Source organism: Suncus etruscus, chromosome X (assembly GCF_024139225.1).
Source record: "Suncus etruscus isolate mSunEtr1 chromosome X, mSunEtr1.pri.cur, whole genome shotgun sequence".
NCBI classification, from domain to species: domain Eukaryota; kingdom Metazoa; phylum Chordata; class Mammalia; order Eulipotyphla; family Soricidae; genus Suncus; species Suncus etruscus.
Window position 1 is genome coordinate 63,392,228 of NC_064868.1, and position 22,787 is coordinate 63,415,014.

Here is a 22,787-nt window from a genome sequence, read left to right on the forward strand (position 1 = left end):
CATTTCGAGATGACCTACTACCACTTTTCCATAGACTCTTCCAAACCATATAAAAAACAGGAATCCTCCCCAAATCCTTTTATGAGGCTAATATTGCACTCATTCCCAAAGATGGCAAAGACACCACCAAGAAAGAAAACTACAGACCAATCTCACTAATGAACTTTGATGCAAAGATACTCAACAAAATCTTAGCAAACCGAATCCAGCACTTCATCAAAAAGATCATACATTATGAACAAGTGGGTTTTATACCAGGAATGCAATGTTGGTTCAACATATGCAAATCAATCAACATTATACATCACATCAACAAGAAAGACAAAAATCACATGTTCATATCAATCGATGCAGAGAAAGTGTTTGACAAAATCCAACACCCTTTCATGTTAAAGACACTCAGCAAAATAGGATTAGAAGGAACATACCTCAAGATAGTTATAGCTATCTATGAAAAGCCTACAGCCAACATTATACATAATGGCGAGAAGCTAGAAGCATTCCCACTAAGGTCAGGAACTAGGCAAGGCTGTCCACTCTCTCCACTCTTATTCAATATAACCTTAGAAGTCCTAGCAATAGCAATACGATAAGAGAAGGGAATCAAAGGAATCCAAATTGGGAAAGAGGAACTCAAACTATCTCTATTTGCAGACGATATGATGATATACATTGAAAACCCCAAAGAGTCCACAGTAAAACTCCTCGAAACAATTAACAAATACAGCAAAGTGGCTGGATATGAAGTCAATACACAAAAGACAGTAGCGATTCTATACACAAACAACGAAGTCGAGGAGAGAGAGATTAAAAACACAATTCCATTTAAAATAGTATCAAAAAAACATCACGTACCTAGGAATCAGCCTTACAAGGGAAGTGAAAGACCTATACCATGGAAACTTCAAAACACTTCAGAAAGAAATTGAAGAGGATCTAAAGAAATGGAAGAACATCCCATGCTCATGGATAGGTAGAATTAACATAGTCAAAATGACTATCCTACCCAAACTACTATATAGATTTAATGCAATCCCTATCCAAATTCAGACATCGTTCTTTAAAAAAATTAGAACAATCAATCACAAAATTCATCTGGAACCACAAAAGACTCAGGATAGCCAAACACATACTAAAAAACAAGAAGCTGGGTGCCATCTCATTACCTAACTTGAAACTATACTATAAAGCCATAGTGATCAAAGCAGCATGTTACTGGAACAGAGACAGGACCTCAGACCAGTGGGTCAGGACACAATTCCCAGACATAAACCCCCAAATATACAGCCAACTAATATTTGATAAAAGAGGCAAGAACTTGAAATGGAACAAAGAAAGTCTCTTCAACAAATGGTGTTGGTACAACTGGAAAACCACATGTACGAAAGTGAAATTCACCCATACCTCATTCCTTATACAAAAATCAACTCAAAATGGATCAAAGACCTTGAAATCAGACCAGAATCTATAAAGTTCATAGAGAACAAAATAGGCAGAACACTCGAAGACCTATATATCAAAAAAGTTCTTCGAAGATGGAGCACCAATGGCAAGAACTTTAACGTCAAACATAAACAAATGGGACTACATCAAACTAAAAAGCTTCTGCATGGCAAAAGAAACCTTACTTAACACAAGAAGACAGTTAACAGAATGGGAAAAAATCTTCTTCAGTCGACATATCAGATAAAGGGCTGATATCTAGAACATACAAAGTACTCAGCAAACTGAGCCCCCCAAAACCAAACAAAGCCATAAAAATGGGGAGATGAAATGAATAGACACTTCTTGGAGGAAGACAGAAGGATGGCCAACAAACACATGAAAACATGCTTACCTTCAGTCATCATCAGGGAGATCCAAATCAAGACAACAATGAGATACCACCTTACACCAGTGAGGATGGCTCACATCAAAAATAATGGGAACAACCTCTGTTGGTGGGGATGCGGTATGAAAGGCACTCTCATCCCCTGCGGGTGGGAATGCCCCCTAGTCCAAAACCTATGGAGAGTGCTCAAAGAACTCAGAATTGAGCTGCCATCTGACACAGCAATTGCTCTTCTAGGTATATACCCCCAAGATGGAAGGACATTCATTCCAAAATACGTGTGCACCCCACTATTTATCGCAGCACTAAATATAATAGCCAAGTCTTGGAATCAACCTAGATGTCCAACAACAGATGAATGGATCATTAAGATGTGGTATTTATACACAATGGAATACTACATGGCAGTCAGAAATGATACAATCACAGACTTTGCAGCAACATGGATGGACCTAGAACATATTATTTCAAACGAAGTAAGTCAGAAGACAAAAGATAAACACAGAATAAAAGCACTATTCTGAAGCACCTAGAACATACACCTTATATACAACTAATACTCAACAATCAAATAACAGGGTATAACAGGGTAGAAACTCCAAACACAGTAATACTCAACATATACTCAGGAGCAGTGCCCAAAATACATAAAAGAGGAACAACACAAACTCTTCACTACACATTATACCACAAAGAAAACAGCAACAGTAGAAACAGCAGAATAGAGAGAACAGGTAAGTAATCAGCCTTCTACTACAAAGGCCCATAATAATCCCTTAGGGATCTTATACAGGACCACAGGTAAAGTATACCATGGGAAATCACTGACTCCAAAGGAATCATCCCATAACACTATGTTTTAATGCCTTAATCTTACTATATTTAAAATAACCTCTCAGCTTTTCTGTCCACAGGTATTCTTGGATACAAAGGGTGGACAAACTAAGATGGCATCTCGGGGCTCAGTCACACAAGATACCATACCCAGCTTGCACTACGAGAATGTCTCGAGAAAGCTCTTTAACATACACTATCTCTAGGTTATACCTTCTTTTAGGATTTGAAGCATGTGACCAGTCAGACCACCGAAGCAGCAACTGCGATGTACAGACTTATACTACAGGCCCTACTCATCGAACACATTCAAGCAAACTAGCATTCCCTTGCTATTTTCTCCTCTCTTCTCACTACTTTCTTTTTTCTTTTTCTTTTTTTTCTTTCCTCTTCTCTCTTTCTTTCTAATGTATTTTCTCTTTTCTTCTTCTTCTTCCCTACCCCTTCCATACACTTTCCCCTTCCCCGCTTTGGAAATCCAACAATCTCTTCACCCCTCAATCCCATCCAGACCTCCCACCGTATTAAAACTCTTCACGCTTAGTTCTTAATCCATTAGGCATCAAGACTGACCTCCTACCCCAACGAACCAGTACCCAGCACCCAAGTGGAGGGACACCCAGTCAAATCCACTCCTCGCCCCCCGCAAGAAAAGGCAACCAACTCCCCAGCAGACTCATGCTGCACGGCCCTCCCTACCAAAACCCCTACAGTGGACTATTACTTGAAACCGGACTTAGCTCCAAAAGTATCCCCAATGCAAGAACTCTTACAAGACCTCCCTGCTGCAAATCCTTTGCCAATCTCAAGAAGATCAGTGGGAGTGAAGGAAAGGTGCCTGGGAACCCACACACCACAAGAAAATCCCAAAAGACTATGGGGAAACCTATACTTCCAACATAAGCATAAGACCGGTATTGCACCACCTCTTTACCTGCTTTTCCCCGAAACTAAGGTAGTATCAGACATCACATGGTTCCTTTAATTATATTGTTAATTCATTTTTTAAATGTTTGTTTTACATATTCATATGTGAGCACATATACTTTTATTTTTATTTTTATCTTGTTTGGATGTGTGACCTGTTTCTGTTTTCTTCTCTGTCCACCCCCAAATGCACCGACAATACAAAGTAGGACCATTTCTCCCTGCAAAGGCACACTAAAAAAAGGGGAAATCTTACACATAAAAAAGAGCTCTTATCTACTAGAGATAAGAACTCATACTTGTTTACAATACAGGGATATCTCCCACCTTGAAAATATGTCACATGAACCCAACTTAGACCTCAGGTGATTAGACACCATTTGTCCAGCCTTGAACCCTGGATCCCAGACATAGAAATGGCGCAGTTCTTCACAACAGCTACAGGAAACAAACCCCATCCAGGACATCCTTAATACCCTGGGCCACCAACAAGTGCCAGCTCTAATATGATAACCTGACAACAAAGAAAATGGGAAATATTTGACCTAAGAACAGGATATCCTACCTCACCAGCTAACGATAAGGCAAAAATCAGAAGACTTGTCACCCTTTGGTCGGTCCAAAAGCCAAGATCGCGATTTACAGATGACTGGCTGCTAGAACCATGACTGGACTGAATATATCTTGAGACCAATAAAAAATCCCTAGTCTAGGGTTTGAAATACAACCCACACAACAACCATGATCCCCAGTTCCAAAGGTCCGGCAGAGACTATTGTAACGAAATGGGGCTTCTGGAAACACAATGAAAGATGCTATCCTAGGTTCCATCCCAGGATCAGTGCAAAGACCAAGACCACCAACCACAGAAGATGAATTAAAATGACACTAAGGGAACAGAACTTCTAGAACCACAAAGAAAGACTTCATCATTAGTCCCACTCCTGGACCTGTGCAGATACTGAGATCTCTAGATACAGAGGTTTTATCTCATCACCCAGGATGGAGCAGAAGTTTTCCAAACACCACGAAAGCACCACCAGTAGAGTAAATGAACCTGAACGGAGTCTATAGTTAATCCCGTGACAATATACCCCAAGGATGGAGAAGCCCCATAGCGCTTAGGCCAAGTGAATTCCTTTTCGAATGACCCCAATATTTACTGTGCCAGTGCAGGAGGGGAAAAAGGCAAAAAGCACAAAACATTTTTTATCTTTTATATATTTTTTTCATTTATTATTATTATTATTATTATTAATTATTTACCTATCTATTTTTTGTCTATTTCTTTGTTTTGGTGTGGTTATTGAAGTTGTGTCCCCATTTAGATTTATATTTTTTTCTTCTTTTCTTTTCTTTCTTTAGGTGCTCTGCCATGTTTTTTAACTCAAGACCATGGCTTTTTTTGTGGTGCCTATAGTTATCACTGGAGTGCTCACTGGATATTTGACACTTCTTTTTGTACTGTTGGGGTGTTTCACCTTCTTTTTCTCCTTCATCTCTCAAAGCGACGATGAGAGCCTCTAGAAGGATTCCGCCCATTTTCAGCATATTAGACTTTTACCCCAGTTTACTACTTTTCTCTTCTTCAACTAAAACCACATAACTTGAACTATGTAGTCCTTCCTCCCAGTTATAGGGGGAAATAAGGGAGGCACCAAGACCAAGACTTCTAAGTAGTAAGCTAGGTACAGAGGGAACCACATATTCTCGCAGCCCCGGGGGTGAGGGAGGAGGATATGGGAGGTAGGACAAACACGGAGGGGTAGGGAGGACAAATCGGTGATGGGAACCCCCCTGATTTTATGTAAATATGTACCCATAATATTATTGTCAACAATATGTAAACCACTACGATCAAAATAATTATATTAAAAAAGTCACAATATTAAGTACTATTTTAAGCAGCATATCCTGCTCATTGTTATCACATTAATAGAATATCAACTAAAGATAATCAAGTAAACATGGCTACAAAAACAGTAAATAAAAATAGCTACAAAATATAAGTGGTCACAGGTCCAAGTGCTCTATTCAGAAAGGATAGATAAATTTCACCCAGGACCCTCTACAAGCCTGGATGATGCTCCAATGTGAAAATAAATTTCTCAGTAAGCACTAAAATGTTTCTGAATACTTTCTTGTAAGCTTAGAATGTCTCAAACTGGACCTAAAGAAAGAAATACTGCATGTTATAAGAGCTGTTTCAACGGAATTTGATATAAGGCACATTTAAAGAGATGCTTAAGAACAAAAATATATGATATCATTAGTTAAATTTATTTCATCAGTTATTCAAGTAAAGAATTAAATATAATGGTGCTTGTAAAAGTTGGCGAATGCATTATCAATAATGATTATGTAAGCATTATTATAACCACCAATCAAGATACTAGTGGCATTTTCAAAGAGAAAAAATTTAAGGACTGGTCCCAGAGTAAATACAAAGGAAAGAGTCTTGGGGATCATGAGAGATATGGTTGCCTAAGGGGCAAGATTTTTGTTATGAATTTGTCAAGCATCTACTCACTCTAAGGAACTTAAGGGAAATCTGTAGTAAGGGCAGAACATAAACGTTAAAACTCATATCCTTAAGAGTTAACAAGTTATTCACAAATATGATTTTTAAATAAATGACTAAAGCAAAAATGTGGAGAAGTCTTACCTCTGCTATCAAATTTCCTAAGATATACAAAGACTGTCCCCACATATGAGGCAATTTTCCCATGGGCACTCGGTCCACAGTATGAGGATTTTGATATTCTTCATCAACCTGAGAGAAAAGAGACAGTGTTGGGAGGTAATATATTTAAGGAGCTAGACAATATGTGAAGCCTTGGATTTTATTTCCAGAACAAAAGGAAGCAATAAAGGATAGTAGATAGCAAGGTGCCTGAGTCTGGGTTGTGATTCCTACACTATGAAAGAAATAAAAGCAATGCTTTGAAAAGTAAAGCACATGACTACAGCCTAAAAGAGCATTGACCCCATATACATCATCTGTGTATACATTCGAATCACCTAAGTAACAAAACCTGTCCAAAGGTAGTTTCTGATCTATTAAGGTATAGGGCCAACAATCTATATTTCAATTGATTTTGTTTGAGTTTATTTTATGCATCCTCACCAAAATGAAAGATTTCTCCACCATGCTATTTGGAGGGATCTTGAGGGCCATATTTGGTGTTCCGGGTTTACTTTTGGCTCTGCACTCATGGATCACTCATGCCAATACACAAGAAACAAAAGAAAATGTCAAGGAGTGAACCTAGATCAACTGTATCATGGAAAGTACCTTACATGTTGTACATTTTCTCTGGCATCAACTAATTAATTTTACTAATAGAATAGCAAACAATGGCATGATCTTGCCCTTGTCTCACTATGAAACATTGCTATAATTGAAACTGCTTTAAAATTTGATTTAGAAGAAATACAATCGTATTTCTATTTTCCACATAAAGACACATTTTTAGATCATTAAAATCAGAAGACTAAGAATGATTAAACTCAAAGAAGCTTTGTTAAGGTACTTCTTGCCTTTCCCTAGTTACAAATTACAGTATGTTCCAGGCTCACCTTGTCAGAAGGAACACTGTACAGCTCTGGCAGAAGAGGAATTCCATTTTTACCCTTGATGAGGAGAGCTTCAAGAGACTCTCTATACTCCTGGACCTGTAAATAAAAGGGAGACTGAGCAGAGCTTTAGATCCATAATATCCTAGGCTTCTGCTTAGGAACTGAACGAAAACAGGGAGCAATTGTGACAGAAGACTGAACACAACAACAATGATGGATAGGAACCTCTAGAACCATAAAGACTCTATCCTAGACCCTGTCCTATGAACTGCGCAAATACCAAGATCACTAGCTACAGTGACTTGATTTTCTCACACACAACTGAAAGGAAAGTTTCCTGGCACCACAAAAAAGCCTTTGGAATGAGGTAATGAGTATATATGGAGTCAGGGGTTGATCCCATGATGGTATGCTTCAAGGATGTAGAAACCCTGAATCTCTTAGGCCATGGGAATTCCTTTCTTCCACAATGCTTACTGTGCCTATGCAAAAAAAAAGTGGGGGTAACGCCAAACCCTCCCACTCCAGCACCCCTACTTTTTCTTGTTTTGTTTTGATTTGGTAGTTTTTGACTTTATTTTTCTTCTCTTTTTTTTCTTTTACTTTTCTCTTTCTTTTTCACTCTTGTGGTTATTTTTGGTGATCTATTTTTATTTTTATTTGCTGGGTAAATTTTTTCTTTTTTCTTCCATTTTTCTTTCTCTTTTTTCTCTCTTCTTTCTTTCTTTTTTTTTTTTTTTTGGTAGTTGTTACCAATTTTTTTCTCCCCTTTTTCTTATCCTTTTTATCTCCGATGACAGTGGAGTGGATGCTCAATCTACAACAAGCTGTAAAGTGGAGACCAGTTGCACTAGCATTCTGGGGTAAAGGAGGGAGATGTGGGATATATGCTGGGAACAGGGGTGGAGGGAGGACAGCACTGCTGGTAGGAATGCCCCTCATTCATTGTCACTATGTACCATAAATGATGCAGTGAAAGACTTTTAATGCACTTTGGTAACAATAAAAATTTAAAAAAAGAATAAATAGTATTATAATAAAAAAGGGAGGAAAAAAGAGATCAATCTTTGGGGACCTAGGAAAAAATTGCAGCTTATATGGTCCTATAGCAAAGAAGTATATTCACTAGTTAAACTATAAAGGGTAGCAATATTTAATAAATGCCTAGTGCAGGACAGACACTGTACAACAAAGATGCATACTCAAAATTATTTTATTTTTAAATAAAAACTATTTTATTATATGTTTTTGAAAATGATCCAATTTTTTTATTTTTCTATTTTTTACATTTTATTTTATTTTACTGAAACGACTGTGATTTACAAAGTCCTTCATAGGTGGGTTTCAAACATACAATGAATCAGATTTAATTCCAGTGTTGATCTCCATTCACCAATGTTTCGAGTACATCCAATACCACAACCCTGCCTCCCAACCTGCCAGTATAGCAGGCCCATTTTAAGTTTAGATTGTTAAAGTTTGGGTTTCTTAATTCCACTGTTGTTGCCTTTGTCTTGGATATTTAATTCTGTCCTTTTTTAACTCAAAGAATGCACCTGAGAACTCTTGGCCCGTGGCCCCATCCTTTCATATTTGTGTTTCTCCTCCACTCAATTTCTTTCTTTCTCCTTGCTGTACTCTGAGGCCACATTTAAACCATTGGGTTTTTTGATGCAGTTATTATAAATACCACATATAAATGATAAAATTCTATATTTATTCTTCTACTGGCTTACTTCATTTAACATGATATCTTCCAGTTCTACTCACATCGCAGAAAATTGCATGATTTCGTCATTTCCTACATCTATGTAGTATTCCATTGTATGACCCAGCAACACCATTTCCTGGTATCTATTCCCAGGACAGAAAAACATTCATCCAAAAGGATGTATGCACAACACTATTCATTGCAGCGCTCAGTACAATAGCTAATACTTGGAGCCAACCTAGATGTCCAAGAACAGATGAGTGGATCATGTAGATGTTGTACATGTAGACTCAAAGTTCTAATAATCATTCAAGGAGGTACATATTTATGTGTGCTCATATGAGTGCACATGTGTGCATGTGTATAAATCCTTTTACTGGCAACGTAAAGCTCAAAGAGTTTACAAATGTGTGACTATAACACAAGTGCAATCTTTAGTCCAAATCTGAGCCAAAGGCAGTCAGGCTTTAGCTACTATGTACCATTCTGTGTAAGCTTGTCTACTTTATGTCTACTGGCTTTAAAAATCGTATTTACCTGGAAATAAAGATCCAATTATGCCTAGATTTACATAGTTTGGTTAATTATTTGATACATAGAAATTAGGAATACATACAAAAGTAAAAAAGCAAACAACTATTTATATGATTTTATATGTGAACTGCCACTTATGGTGAAATTTAGTTCTTCTGAATTATTGATTTGAAAATACAAAGTTGGTTAACCATTTAGTATATTAGGAAACAACTTAAGCAGCATGCAAATTTCAAACTGCCTATGCACAAATTCATCCTGAGAATGTACTCAGTTGAACTGAGCCACATAAGAATACACATAACACATATGTGTATTTCACTTGCATACCTCAGGGCAATGAGCCACCCACCCTCATTTGTAGTGTTACAAATATTCATTCATTTAAAAAGTCCTCCTTCCACCAGTTTATAAACTCAAACTACCACCTCCTTACAGCCACCCTGACTACATGAGTCTGTGCCTACCCTTATCTTTAACTTCTCCATCCTTTCTTATAAGCTTTCCCTCATTTTCCTTTCTGTTCTGTGTGCTTTTCCCCTTTGTACTCACTCTTATGATATCTTTGCTTGCTTGTCTGCTTCTGGCATATATTTTGGTGGGTAAAGTACCTGGGCTTGATAAAAACCTAGGTTGAGTTGATAGGAACATAAGTGCACACACCCACAAGCAAACTTCAGTATATTTTGCTAGGGATAAGTTTTTTTTTTTAGTATTTAGTTATATCTTAACCATGTATCATGCAAAAAGCTGTGATAGCATTTTATTAGAGTGTTTTAATTTTGTAAGTATTGCTGATAAGCTTTCAATTAATGTGGCCTAACTCGAATAGCCCTACAGATTTTAGTCATGAACATGTAGGGAAAAATTATCTTTTAGGAAAATAAGTCTTATTATAGCCCAACTGATGATGCCTAGTACTTGCATTTGTGAAGTTTTTATGAAATACAAAGAATTATAGGGTTAAATTCTTCCTCATTAAAAAGAGAAAAACTATTTTCAACATATGTACAGAGAAACAACAGAAGTCAATGATGATATTTGGACTACTTATTGGTTAGTAGTCATCAGAAGAAATAAATAATAATCTGGTCATTAGAAGAAATAAAAAATAAATAATAAAAAAGAACTTGGTTTTCTCAATTCTTAGCCTGGTGCCTCATGTAGTAGTCTCTAGATGATAACTGTGTCTTCTCCCTATTTAGAAGAAAACTTCCATTTGAACACAGGATTGGCACAGTTTTAAAATAATTTCAAATGAAAGATATAAGGACATTCTGTCCTGGAAAATTACCTGATCTGCATTGCCACTGAAGATTCCATCGAGAATAAAATAAGTCCAGAACAATGGCCATTCACATTCAATATTTTCAAATAACTTCAACTCAGCTGGTTCATAGTATGGACGATTGGGATCCTATTAAAAACATAGCAGATAAAGTCTGTCTCATCACTTCCAGGTTATATTGGCAATGAAAGGTTTTTTATTTCAAATTTATTTTCCCCTTCACCCCTTGTTGATTTGATGACAAGAAGTCAAACATACTTGGCTATACTATGCTCATGCATTTTAAGTTGTCATGCTCATGAAAGAGGGATATTTACATTTTACTTGTGGACCTTACATATACTTTTGTAAATAAGACTTGTTGGGAGCTTGTCTTCACACTTAAATGTAGCGCTTGCTGGAAATCACATACTCTATTGCAATACTGGGGATCACAAACTTAGCAATGCCACCAGTATTACACCTGACAGTAGAGTGGTGCCAGTTTTTGAACTTGAAGTCTTATGCCTACAAAGCAAGAATGTCAACAATGAAACATCCCTGGATTCATGACAGTGGTTCTTATTGATTACTCATTCACTTTAACAGTGATATCCAATGATAATCTTAAGAACATTTGCAGGTGAGAGGGACACACACACAGACTCGTAGGGGAATATATGGTACTAGGGATAGAATCCATCCACTTGAACCACTTTCTCAGCCTCAAGGAAGATTTTTTGACAAGTGTAACAAAGTAAGTTAACTTTTTGAAGCGGAATACTTTTTAAAACAGGCCAACTATATGAAGCGAGAGAACGCCAGAGAGAGAAAGAGAGAGAGAGCACAGCAGGTAAGGCACTTGCCTTGCATGCAGCCAACCTGTAATACTATACAGTGCTCTGAGCTCCCTCAGGAGTGATTCCTGAGCACAGAATCAAGAGTAAACCCTGAGCATGGCCTAGTGTGACCCAAAATCAAATGAATGAGTGAACAAACAAAAACCTACTCAACTACAATAGAGGAAAAGGGAACCAAGAAATCATTGATGAATAGATTTTTCCCTTCATTAACTACTGGGGATATTTTGTGACCATGTAAATAGTCTGTATTACCTTAAATTTCTGATATTCCTAAAAATCATATTTCTTTTTTTCTTTCTTCATTAATCAATGTATATTTTCTTCCAATGTTTTGTCTCTCATTTCTTTATTTTGTTTGATTTGTTTTGGGGCCACACCCTGTGACTTTCAGGGGTTACTCCTGGCTATGCACTCAGAAATCACTCCTGGCTTGGAGGACCATATGGGACACTGGGGGATCGAACCGTGGTTCATCCTATGCTAGCGCATGCAAGGTAGACACCTTAATGCTTGTGCCACCGCTCTGGCTCTCTCATTTCTTTATTGACTTCTTTTTTGTTGTTATCTTGTATTATGTCTTCAAGTTTATCCATGTAATTCTCTATGTGTGTAATTCTGATATTATGTCTTGCTAGCATGTTCATTAGTTCTCTTAGTTCCAGTCGTATGGATTCTCTCATCTTCTAATAAAGTTCTTCTTTGGTTTGGTTGAATTGTTTGTCTATGAATTTATTAATTTGTTTAACTAGTGATTTATTGAATTTCATTGCTAAGACATTAAATGCTGGATTTTAGGTCCTTATCTATAGGGTTTTTGAGCTTCGGAGGACTTGGAAATTTGCTAGAATTCCTCTCCATATCTCCAGCTGCTGGTGTCTTCCTTAGTTTCCCCATCATTCTTTACATTGAGTGGATTGGAATACCAGAGGTTCAGGGTATTTTTTTAAAAGTGGTCTGTTTAATTTTATAAGATGTAGTTGAAAGTATATCTGTTTGGGGTTTTATTTATTCTATGTAAGTGACACTGTTCAAGTATGAAAGAAATGCTCTACACTAGTTTTTTGGGTTGGTCTTCTGGTTTGGGGGCTGTATATGCTCTTAGGGTGAGAAATATTAGACCTGTTCTGCTTAGAACTGTCTGTTATAAGCTGAAATGTCTGTGAGGTTTGTGGGGCAGATGATCAATGGGCTTTCTTCTTTCTTTCTTTCTTTCTTTCTTTCTCTTCTCTCTCTTTCTTTCTTTTTTCTTTCTTCTTTCTTTCTTCTTTCTTTCTCTTTCTTTTCTTACTTATTTCTTTTTCTCTCTTTTCTTTTTCTTTCTTTCTTTCTTTCTTTCTTTCTTTCTTTCTTTCTTTCTTTCTTTCTTTCTTCCTTCCTTCCTTCTTTCCTTCCTTCTTTCTTTCTCTTTTCTCTCTCTTTCTTTCTTTCTTTTCTTTCTTTCTTTCTTTCTTTCTTTCTTTCTTTCTCTCTTCTTTCTTTCTTTCTTCTTTCTCTTCTTTCTTTATTTCTTTCTTTCTTTTCTTTCTTTCTTTCTTCTCTCTTTCTTTCTTTCTTTCTTTCTTTCTTTCTTTCTTTCTTTCTTTCTTTCTTTCTTTCTTTCTTTCTTTCTTCTTTCTTTCTTTCTTTTCTTTCTTTCTTTCTTTCTTTCTTTCTTTCTTTCTTTTCTTTCTTTCTTTTCTTTCTTTCTTCTTTCTCTCTTCTCTCTCTTTCTTTCTTTCTTTTTTCTCTCTTTCTTTCTTTATCTCTTTCTCTCTTTCTCTTTCTCTCTCTCTTTCTCTCTTTCTCTCTTTCTTCTTCTTTCTTCTTTCTTTCTCTCTCCTTCCTTCTTTCTCTCTCTTTCTCTCTCTTTCTTTCTTTCTTTCTTTCTCTCTCTCTCTTTCTTTCTCTTTCTCTCTCTTTCTTTTTTATTCTTTCTTTCTTTCTTTCTTTCTTTCTCTTTCTTTCTTTCTTTCTTTCTCTTTCTTTCTTTCTTTTCTTTCTTTCTTTCTTTCTTTCTTTCTTTCGCTTTTGTAACAGCAGCTAATAGGTTCAGAGATGAAAGAATGGGGAAGGGGCTGTTTTGCATGCAATGAACTTACAGGATGATGGGGGTCCCTGCACCCCACCCCCACCAATTTAGGGTGTGTGATGATAGGTTTGAGACTGTTCTCACTGACATTTTTTACCTGAGCAAAACACAGGGTTTTGTAATGGTGGCTGAGATTTTTGGAGTAAGAGGGATGGTGAGCTATCTTAAACGTTTATCTACTTCTTAAACAGTCATCAGTAGCTCTTTTCCTGAAACTAACAGTAAGAGAAGGAAGATCTGCACCTCTCCATATTTTATGTACTGCAAAAAAGGCTCAATAACCAAAGTTGGCATCTAAATCCAACAAAAATATCAAGCAGCTATCATATTGTATTTTTTGGTGAACAGTATTACCCAACAGGCTCTTTCCTCTAAAGAAGACTGCTGAAAGAAGGGATTATTGATATTTGAGTTTATTCTAAGAGAAAAAGGAAGCTACCTCTTTAGGAGTTTTATATCCATCTCGGAGAAAGCGACAGCAACCATAACGACCCTGAAAATACAAAAGAAAAGGACAATGGATTTTACATTGCTATAGATGTATTATTATTCAGAAATATTAACTTCTACAATATCTCTATGTGCCACCATATGAGTAATATACATCACAACACAACATACAAAGAAACAAAGAAACTTAGCCCAATAGCAGAATTCAGCAATGTGATTCCCAGTGAGAGTGATTTATAGATTTTCCTAATAATAATTTGAATTTGTTATTTCTCCACTGTTTTCTACCATAAATAAAATATATCCATGACAGTGTAATTCCAAATGTACATTGTTCTGTGACTAGCCACATAGCAAATAAAAACATATTTTTATATGTAGAAATATTCTGAGACAGAAGAGTTGAAAACTTTTACGGAAGAGTAGAAAAATTTTACAGAGCTATATTTTTCAAACACTGAACCTCAAATTTACATTTTACATAACCAGAGAATATTAAAACAAAAATTGGTCATAAAAACAAAATCAACCACTTATGTCACCACTAACTAAAGTATAGACCTCTTGGCCCTGATGCTTCAAATTTGCACTACACAATAAGTGAAATACCATTTGCAATCACCCTGGCTCAAAGAATGATCTTTTGGCCTGCAGAAGACCATCACCTCCTTGACTGCTCTGCACTGACAGATTACTGCATCAGCTAAGAAAATCCTCCAGATCAGACTTACCTAGAACCAGTGTAAAATGTTACATTTAATAAGAGAGAGAGAACGAGTTGAGAGCAAGAAACACAAGATATCAAGACAAAATTCAACTCTTGAGCAACAACAGAAGCAGGAGCAGAAGCTAAGCAGATAGGCAAGCAGTAGGTACACTCTCTCCAGACTTGTTTTGCTGTGCATCAGGCTGGCAGGTAGGAAGGTAAGCTGCCCAGCAAGTCACTGGGTGTGCAAGGTTCCCTGGACTCACAGGCCAGCAAGCTCTCCCAGAGCAGCAGGCAAGCTCTGGCTATAAAAACCCAAGTCCCTACAGCCCTCTGCTGGCAGTTAAAGGAGAAATTTCATGACACCCCTAAAAGTACAGGAATACAATTTTGGCTGGGTTACTAAAAATGAGGCATACCCCTTTATTTTTTTTAATAATTGAGTTTTGAGTGTCCTATGAGCATGTTCAACAATGACTTGTTCTTGAGCATTATAGGGGATACCAGTAACATCTGTGGTTTGTCATTCTTGGTAAAATGAATAAGTTTTACTAGTGTAGGATGTAGCATCATAGTATTGTGAACACGCATCATAGAAAAGCATTGTAATAAAATGAATTCATAGGGACTGTCCATATAAAATAGAATATATATATCAATAAATACATGCAGAAATGGTTTTTATGGAAAATGTTAGCTTGAGAGACATCGATTTGCCATAATTTGTCTGCAGATCTTGGTGGTTACTTTAGCTACATGGGAGATACAGTGCAATGGTGCACAAATTTTACAAGTAAAGATAATTTGTTTGGCTTGTCTTAGTGGGATGTACTTGAAGGTGAATGTCATTTGTGTGTATGGCATTACACTTTGCTAGAGGTGACTTAAATATTGGCATTGGTAAGTGATCAGTTGATTTCTTTCCTAAAGCTAGGTGACCAGAATGAGATCTTATATGAATGATGAAAATAGATTTGTGTAAAATAGGTTGCAGTTGTTGAAGCAAACCACAGGGTTATGAGCATTTATCAAAGCAATGATAATTCCAGGAAGACCAACTACATAGGCTGAGCTACTTACTATATTACATGGGCCTGACATGTCGGAGAGTAATTAAAGCAAAGTGGCAAGTGCCACTTGCTGGACTGAATTATAATTAGTACATACTGTTGTTGTTGTAAGGGATGGACCAACAATCCAACGTTTCCATGAGAATAAGCCATCAATACAAAATATCAGACATTTAAAATAGAAAAAGAGCAAATTATGGAAGAGATTACAAAGGGAGTGATTTACGGAAAAAGTCCCTAGTTATCCCACTGAGAAAAGGTCTCCTGATAAATTACCCAAAGCTCTGTGAAGAATATCACTAAGAGATAATATTGAGTTAATTTCCTTTTAAAAGATGAGTAACAAAAATTATATGAGGGTCATATCACAGTAAAGCATGCACTCAAGTCTCTCTTTAATTATTAGAGTAACTATTAATGACAAATATGGTACAATAGAATGATATTGTATATTATGTAAATAAATCCATTTTAATGGATCTGATAATTGAACAATTGCAGCAGTTGGTGACTGAGGTCTAACTAAAAAGTAATAAACATACTTTTTTCCAGGGGTAAAATTACAAAGATAAGAGGCAGTCTATAAAAAGTACAATTCCTTCTGAGCCTTTGGAGTTAACTGTCTTGAACTATCCAGGGCATAGTCTCCTTCCAGAGTGAGGAACAAGTTGCTCAACTCTGAGTTAGAAATACCAATAGAGATGAGGACCCAATTAATGTCTCCCAGCAGTTTCTAAAAATCATTGAGTGTTTTGCGGTCTTACCAATAGATGGAAATTTTCTGAGGATGTACTGTAGTGCACTCAAGAACAAAAGTCATATATTTATATGGGGTAGCACCTGATTTTTTTCTGTTGGTAGTTGTAATCCAGCTGCTGGTAAGAATGTAATTATTATCTTCACATAATCTTTGAAGCTCACTCTCATTAGACTATACTATCATAAAATCATCCATGTAGTAGATAATGCAAGTATGAGGAAATTTTTTATGAGAAGGATATACAAAATATTGACATTTAGTAGATGAGTTGGTCATTTCCTACTGTAAAACAGTCCACTGAGGGCCCAGAGAGATAGCACAGCAGTGTTTGCCTTGCAAGCAGCCGATCCAGGACCAAAGGTGGTTGGTTCAAATCCCGGTGTCCCATATGGTCCCCCGTGCCTGCCAGGAGCTATTTCTGAGCAGACAGCCAGGAGTAACCCCTGAGCATCGCCAGGTGTGGCCCAAAAACCAAAAAAAAAAAAACAGTCCACTGAAACCTAAATATAGCTTCCTTGAAAGAAGGGATACAAAATGCAAAGCAACTGTGGTCATCTTTGTACATAGGAATATTATAGAAGTAGTCTTAATTAATTAACAACCAACAGCCAGTCTCTAGGAATTGCTGCAGGAGAGATGAGTTTGGGTTGAAGGATTCCCATTTGAATCATGGTAGCATTTATATTTTGTAAGTCAGTCAATAGTCGCCATTTGCCTGATTATTTTGTAATATATAGTAGAATTCCATTCTGAAAACAATGTTTAAATTTGCCCCAATTTAAGTTGTTTCTCTACTAAATTATAAGCACCGTTAGCTTTACTTCGTTTAGGGGCCACTGTGGTGTCCATGTGGAATGGTTAGACTTCCAATTAATACATAGTGTGGTGAGAACTGTACCTCAGTGACCTTGATTAAAAAGTATATACATAATTCTCTGAATTATGGGCAAGAGAAGTGGCTGGAGGAGGAATTGTGAACTCAGAGTTCCACTATTTGTGTAGGTCTCAACCCCATAAATTGAGGGGTTGGGAGCTACATAAGACTGAAATGTGGCCATACTTTCTTCAGGGCCAATGTGCTCAGTCATCTAGCACTCTGTAGGACAGAAGAAGAAGGCAATGTATCTAATCCTTGCAAACCATATGGTATTTCCTGCAGGGCCCAACTATAAGGTCAGTATTGGGAAGAGATAATGGAAACAACAGTATTTGTACCAATCATTTCTTTAAATTCCTTTCCATATATCTCTAGAGTTATAAGTGGCTGTATGTTTTTGTAAGATTATAGTTAAAATCCACTAGGGGATGCACAGAGGCTGCTAGGGAGTTATTGTTACCAAACCTCCAAACCTTTGGCAATCAAATTACACAGACATAACAAATAGAATTAAGAGTTGGACAACATGATCTCCTTTTTTAAATGTCCATATTGTTGGTTCTTTCATAAAAATTACTATTTCTCCCATGTAATCAGAAACTATTATTCCCACATACTCATTGATTCATTTAATAGACTGCTTCTTTTTAAGAGTAGGCCTACAGTGCCTGGGAATATTGATACCTTTATTCTAGATTTATATGGACATTGAGGTGGTGTTATTGTGATGGTGTCAGTGCAGGGGATATCTAAGGCAGCACTTTCTATGGTGGCAGGTTGCAACTATTAATTGCATGAATTGAGGCCCTTTATTTCCTGGGGCCGGGGTCGGCCCTCTGCCCAGTTTCCCAATACCTGTTGGTTATTGGGGCAATATTTTGCCCAGTGATCTTCTCCATTGCATTTTGGGCAAGGTCCTGGTGTCAGTCTCCAGAGGCAAGGCCAGGGAAGTTCCTGCATTCTTTTGCTAGTTACCAAATTTTCTAGAATCATAGCATTTACTCCAGTTTTGTGAGGTCTGTGGTTGTTCTCTTCTCCAGTTTCTCCAAACTCCAGCAGAGCTACAATCTCTTGCCCAATGGTTTCTCCTGCCACATTTCAGACAAGGTCCAGGTGATGGCCTCAAAACTACACTGTTGGGTGGAGCTCTATATTCTTCTATATTCTTTGCACAGATAACCTAGTCCTCTAGACTGCCTCTGTACTGTGTAGGCCCCAAGCTTGTTTACACGTGTCTAATGTGAGATGGAACCTATGTTCCAGCATGCTTTCAGGTAGACCATAACATCTTTTCTCTCTATAACTGGTGCAAAATTGTTTGGTAGTCTTGGTTGGCATTTTCAAAAGCCAACTGCCTCATCAGGTATTTCTGGGTCTTTTTTCTCACTTGACTTTGCAGTGCATTTGTTAATTTTTCTATAAATTGAACATAAGGTTCTGTAACCCACTGGAATATTTTTGTGTAGCTGTCCTTGAATTCTGCATCAGTATCAATCCTCTCCAATGTGCCCAATGTAAAAATCACACCATTCAGATCCTGGGCACCTAACAGATCAACCTAGGGTGTATAGTTGGCCTTGGTCTCATCACTATACCATATCCTCAACTAAAAGTACAGTACTGGGAAGAGTTCAGGTATACTCTAGTCATGTTTTGAAAATTTTGGAGGATTCAAAGTGCAATTTTTGTCCAGCAAGTTAAATATTCCTAGCAATATGGAGAAGTAGGTCACTAAGAGGCACAGACATTTTTGAAATGGCCAAGTGAATTTGTTTTCAGCCATTGATAAGATGAGAGCTCACAAAGCTTCTTGCCTCTGACCTTATTCTATGCACAAAGGAGAATGTTCAAACTCTGAGTCTGGACAGACTTTAACTGGTTCATCATTTGAAGTTCTGGAGTTTGAATCATGCCTTGGATATGAAGGTCTCTCTGGGCTGTCACCAGTACTAATTGGAATATTATCAGTCCTAGGTTGGATTTGAGATTGAGCTTGAGTTTCTAATGAAAATATACCTCTCCCTTTTGAGGGCAGTTTTTATGGAATTCTCCTGTATTGGGGGGAGTAAGAGTAACATTCCCCATTGGATTTGATCTAGGTCATTTAGGAGATGCTCTCTTTTTGGTGGGCATAAACATAGGAGGGGCTGAGTGGGTAATATACACTGTTAAATACAGTCTGGTTTTCCCTAATGGGGTAGTTCAAAAGGGATCAATATGGTAATATATTTAATTAATTTTGTGAGTACAATATTTCTTTCTAATCATTATTTGTAGGCATATGTCCCAGTATTTCATCACCCTTAATAACATAAATAGCAGATCTTTTCTTTTGAATAGCAGATCTTTTAAATCTTGTTTTAACAATGTAGAACAATACCTGAACAATACTATTATTTATTTATTTATTTATTTATTTTAACAAACAGGAAAGAGGTAATATTGTAAGAACCCAGTCATAATTGTGTTAATGTACTTTTAAGGGGTGAGAATATCACTTATGAAATATTCCCTGTAACTGCCAATGGAGGGCAATTAGGACTGGGGTCTTTATAGAGAGAGCCTGCCTGCTATTCTGGTGGCCTGAGGTTCAGGGAGCTTGGTTGACCTACCCGCCAGCCTGATGCCTCAAAGTATCAAGTTTGGAGAGACCCTGCCTCCCTGCTTTCCTGAATGTCCTCTTAGCTGTTGTTCTTCCTTCTGCTATTACTCCTGTGTCCCAGGGTTGTGTGGTGCTCAATACCTTGTATCTCTTGCTCCAGACTTTCTCTCATTAAATGTTACAGTACATGATGTCAATATGTCTTGATATCTATGAAATAACTATTGATCACGATTAAATCATAGATATATGACCTACTCAAATTCCAAAAGATATTAATATTTTCTAAAAGTCATAACCCTAAAAATAGAAAGGCACAAATAGGCATACCTGAAGCTTGGTGATGATCTCCTGTTTGGTGAGTTCCACCAACTGAATGTCCTCTACAGCAAAGGCTGGGAAGGAAATAACTGAAAGTAGACTTGCATCAACCTCTTTAGATGTGGAAGCCCGCGGGAGTATAGAACTAAGGATAGACTAAGAGAAAGAAAGTCAAATGCAATACATTATTAAGTAACTTGGGATTATAAAACATCATTAATTCTAAAATATTTGTTTGGAAGAGTATAATTCTGATATAGTTCTAGATAGTATTCAAGAGTGACAGCTGAAAAAATAGTTATTTTTATTAGTCATATCTTACGTTTATCTTGTTCTTTTTTAATTTTTTACTTTTAATTACGAGAACAATGATGCAAAGAGGACAAGGTAAAGTTACAGTGGAAGGACAATCGCCCATAAACAGAGTTCTCAGAAGAAATCCCCTTGATGACGCCTAAATATTGAACTTACAAAGAACATTAAGAAAAATAAGGCAGAACCCATGTACAATTACTTTGTCCACAAGTCCCAGATTGTGGTACATTATAACATTTCTTAGCAGTACAAAAAGCAATCTAAAGCCATGAAATTTATGTGACTCCTTAAACATTGAAGGCATAGTATTTTTTATATTTTCATGCACATGCATATTGGTTTAAGTTAACATGAAAAGTTTAAGAGGTTTTCTTTAAGGGTTAGAGTCAAAGGAGCACAGTAAAAACGGTGTTAGAGTGGCAAATATTGTTTGCATAGGCCCACCAAAATATGGGGGTCATGGAAAGGAAAAGCCTTGGTCTAACTACAAGAAGACCCTACCCCTGAAGTTTCCTGGCATAAGACCAACTCTAGGCTCCAGGCAAACTAGTTTGTTCAATCCAAGTCATTGTCTGTAGTGCCAATACAGTTTTATTTTTCACGCAGTCTCTATTGTTGGCATCAGGTTTCTGTATTAAAGATCCTGTAATCTGCAAATACTACATTGCTCAGGCTAATGCGAAGTATCCTCTAGTTTCACCTCACAATTAAGGGGCAATACAGAAAGCCCTAATCTTGTTCTTAATAGTTAATCAACTGATTTTATTTTTAAATTTTACTTTACTTAAATACTGTAGTTGTTCATAATACAGTTGTTTATTTCATAGCTAAATGCTGTCCATAATTGAGTCTCAGTAATAAAATGTACAATACTTTTCACCAGTACATATTTCCTGCCATCAGTGTTCAAATTTTCCTCCCATCCTTTCCACTGCCCTCTCCATTGTCAACATCTGTGTCAAAGATTTTCTTGTCTCTCTTGCTAATTTTTCCCTCTGAGACACTGTAGTTTGCAATATTGTTATTGAAAGGTATCATGTCAATCACTTTATCTCCTTTCAGCATCTAATTCTTGACCAAAATGATCATTTCCAGTTGCCACAGTGATTTCTTATTTGCCCTAACTGTGCTCCCACACTACTTGTGTCAAGCTTCCTACCATTGACTGGTCCTCCTGGATCTATATTGTCTCTGGATATTATTAACATACTATAATTTTTATATTCCATAAATGTGTGCAATGATTCTGTGCTGTCCTCTTCCTCTGACTCTTTTGCTAAGCAGAATACTCTCCAGTTCCATCAATGTACAAGCAAAATTAATAACTTCATTTGTCTTGACACTACATTGTATTACACTGTAGATGTACCACAGTTTCTTTCTCCACTCTTCTAATTTCAGGTATCTCAGTTATTTCCAGATTTTGGTTGTTGTTTATAGTGCTGCAATGAAAATAGGAATACAGAAAACCTTTTTCTTTTTCTTTTTTTTTTCTTGGGCCACACCCCGTGATGCTCAGGGATTATCCTGGCTATGAGCTCAAAAATCAATCCTGGCTTGGGGACCATATGGGATGCTGGGGATTGAACCACGGTCCATCCAAAGTTAGCCACTTGCAAGACAAATGCCCTACCACTTGCACCACTGCACCAGCCCCAGAAGACTTTTTTCTGCATTGTTCTTTTGAGCTCATAGAGTATATACCTAGGAGTGGTATTGCAGTGCCATATGGAAATTTAATATGTGAGGATTATCTAAAATGTTTTCAAAAAACAGGAACAAAGCCCTATAAATAAAGAGTAAGGAAGTCTTGCAGTAAACTCAAAATTGAGTTGCCTTATGACCCAACTGTGTCTCTTCTGTGTATCTATCCTCAGCACACAAAAAACTTTCATCTAAAAAGATATATGCACACCACTATAAATTGCAGCACTCATTACAATAGCTAAGACTTGGAATCAACCTAGATATACAATAACAGATGAGTGGATCGTGAAGATATGGCACATACATACAATAAAATACTTCATAGCTGTAGGTAGTGATGAAGTCATGCGTTTTTTAGCAAAAAG

At 37.0% G+C, this 22,787-nt stretch overlaps 1 protein-coding gene across 1 annotated transcript in view; it reads right to left on the bottom strand.

Annotated features, from left to right (window-relative positions):
- PHKA1 (phosphorylase kinase regulatory subunit alpha 1) overlaps positions 1-22,787 on the bottom strand; it is a 210,960-nt gene that overhangs the window by 128,989 nt on the left and 59,184 nt on the right. Inside the window, exons 8-12 of the mRNA XM_049767159.1 lie at positions 20,410-20,556; positions 14,054-14,107; positions 10,711-10,833; positions 7,172-7,267; positions 6,258-6,365 (exon numbers count right to left, since the gene is read on the bottom strand). Of these exons, the coding sequence (XP_049623116.1) occupies positions 6,258-6,365; positions 7,172-7,267; positions 10,711-10,833; positions 14,054-14,107; positions 20,410-20,556 (528 nt within the window). The remainder of the gene's footprint in view (positions 1-6,257; positions 6,366-7,171; positions 7,268-10,710; positions 10,834-14,053; positions 14,108-20,409; positions 20,557-22,787) is intronic.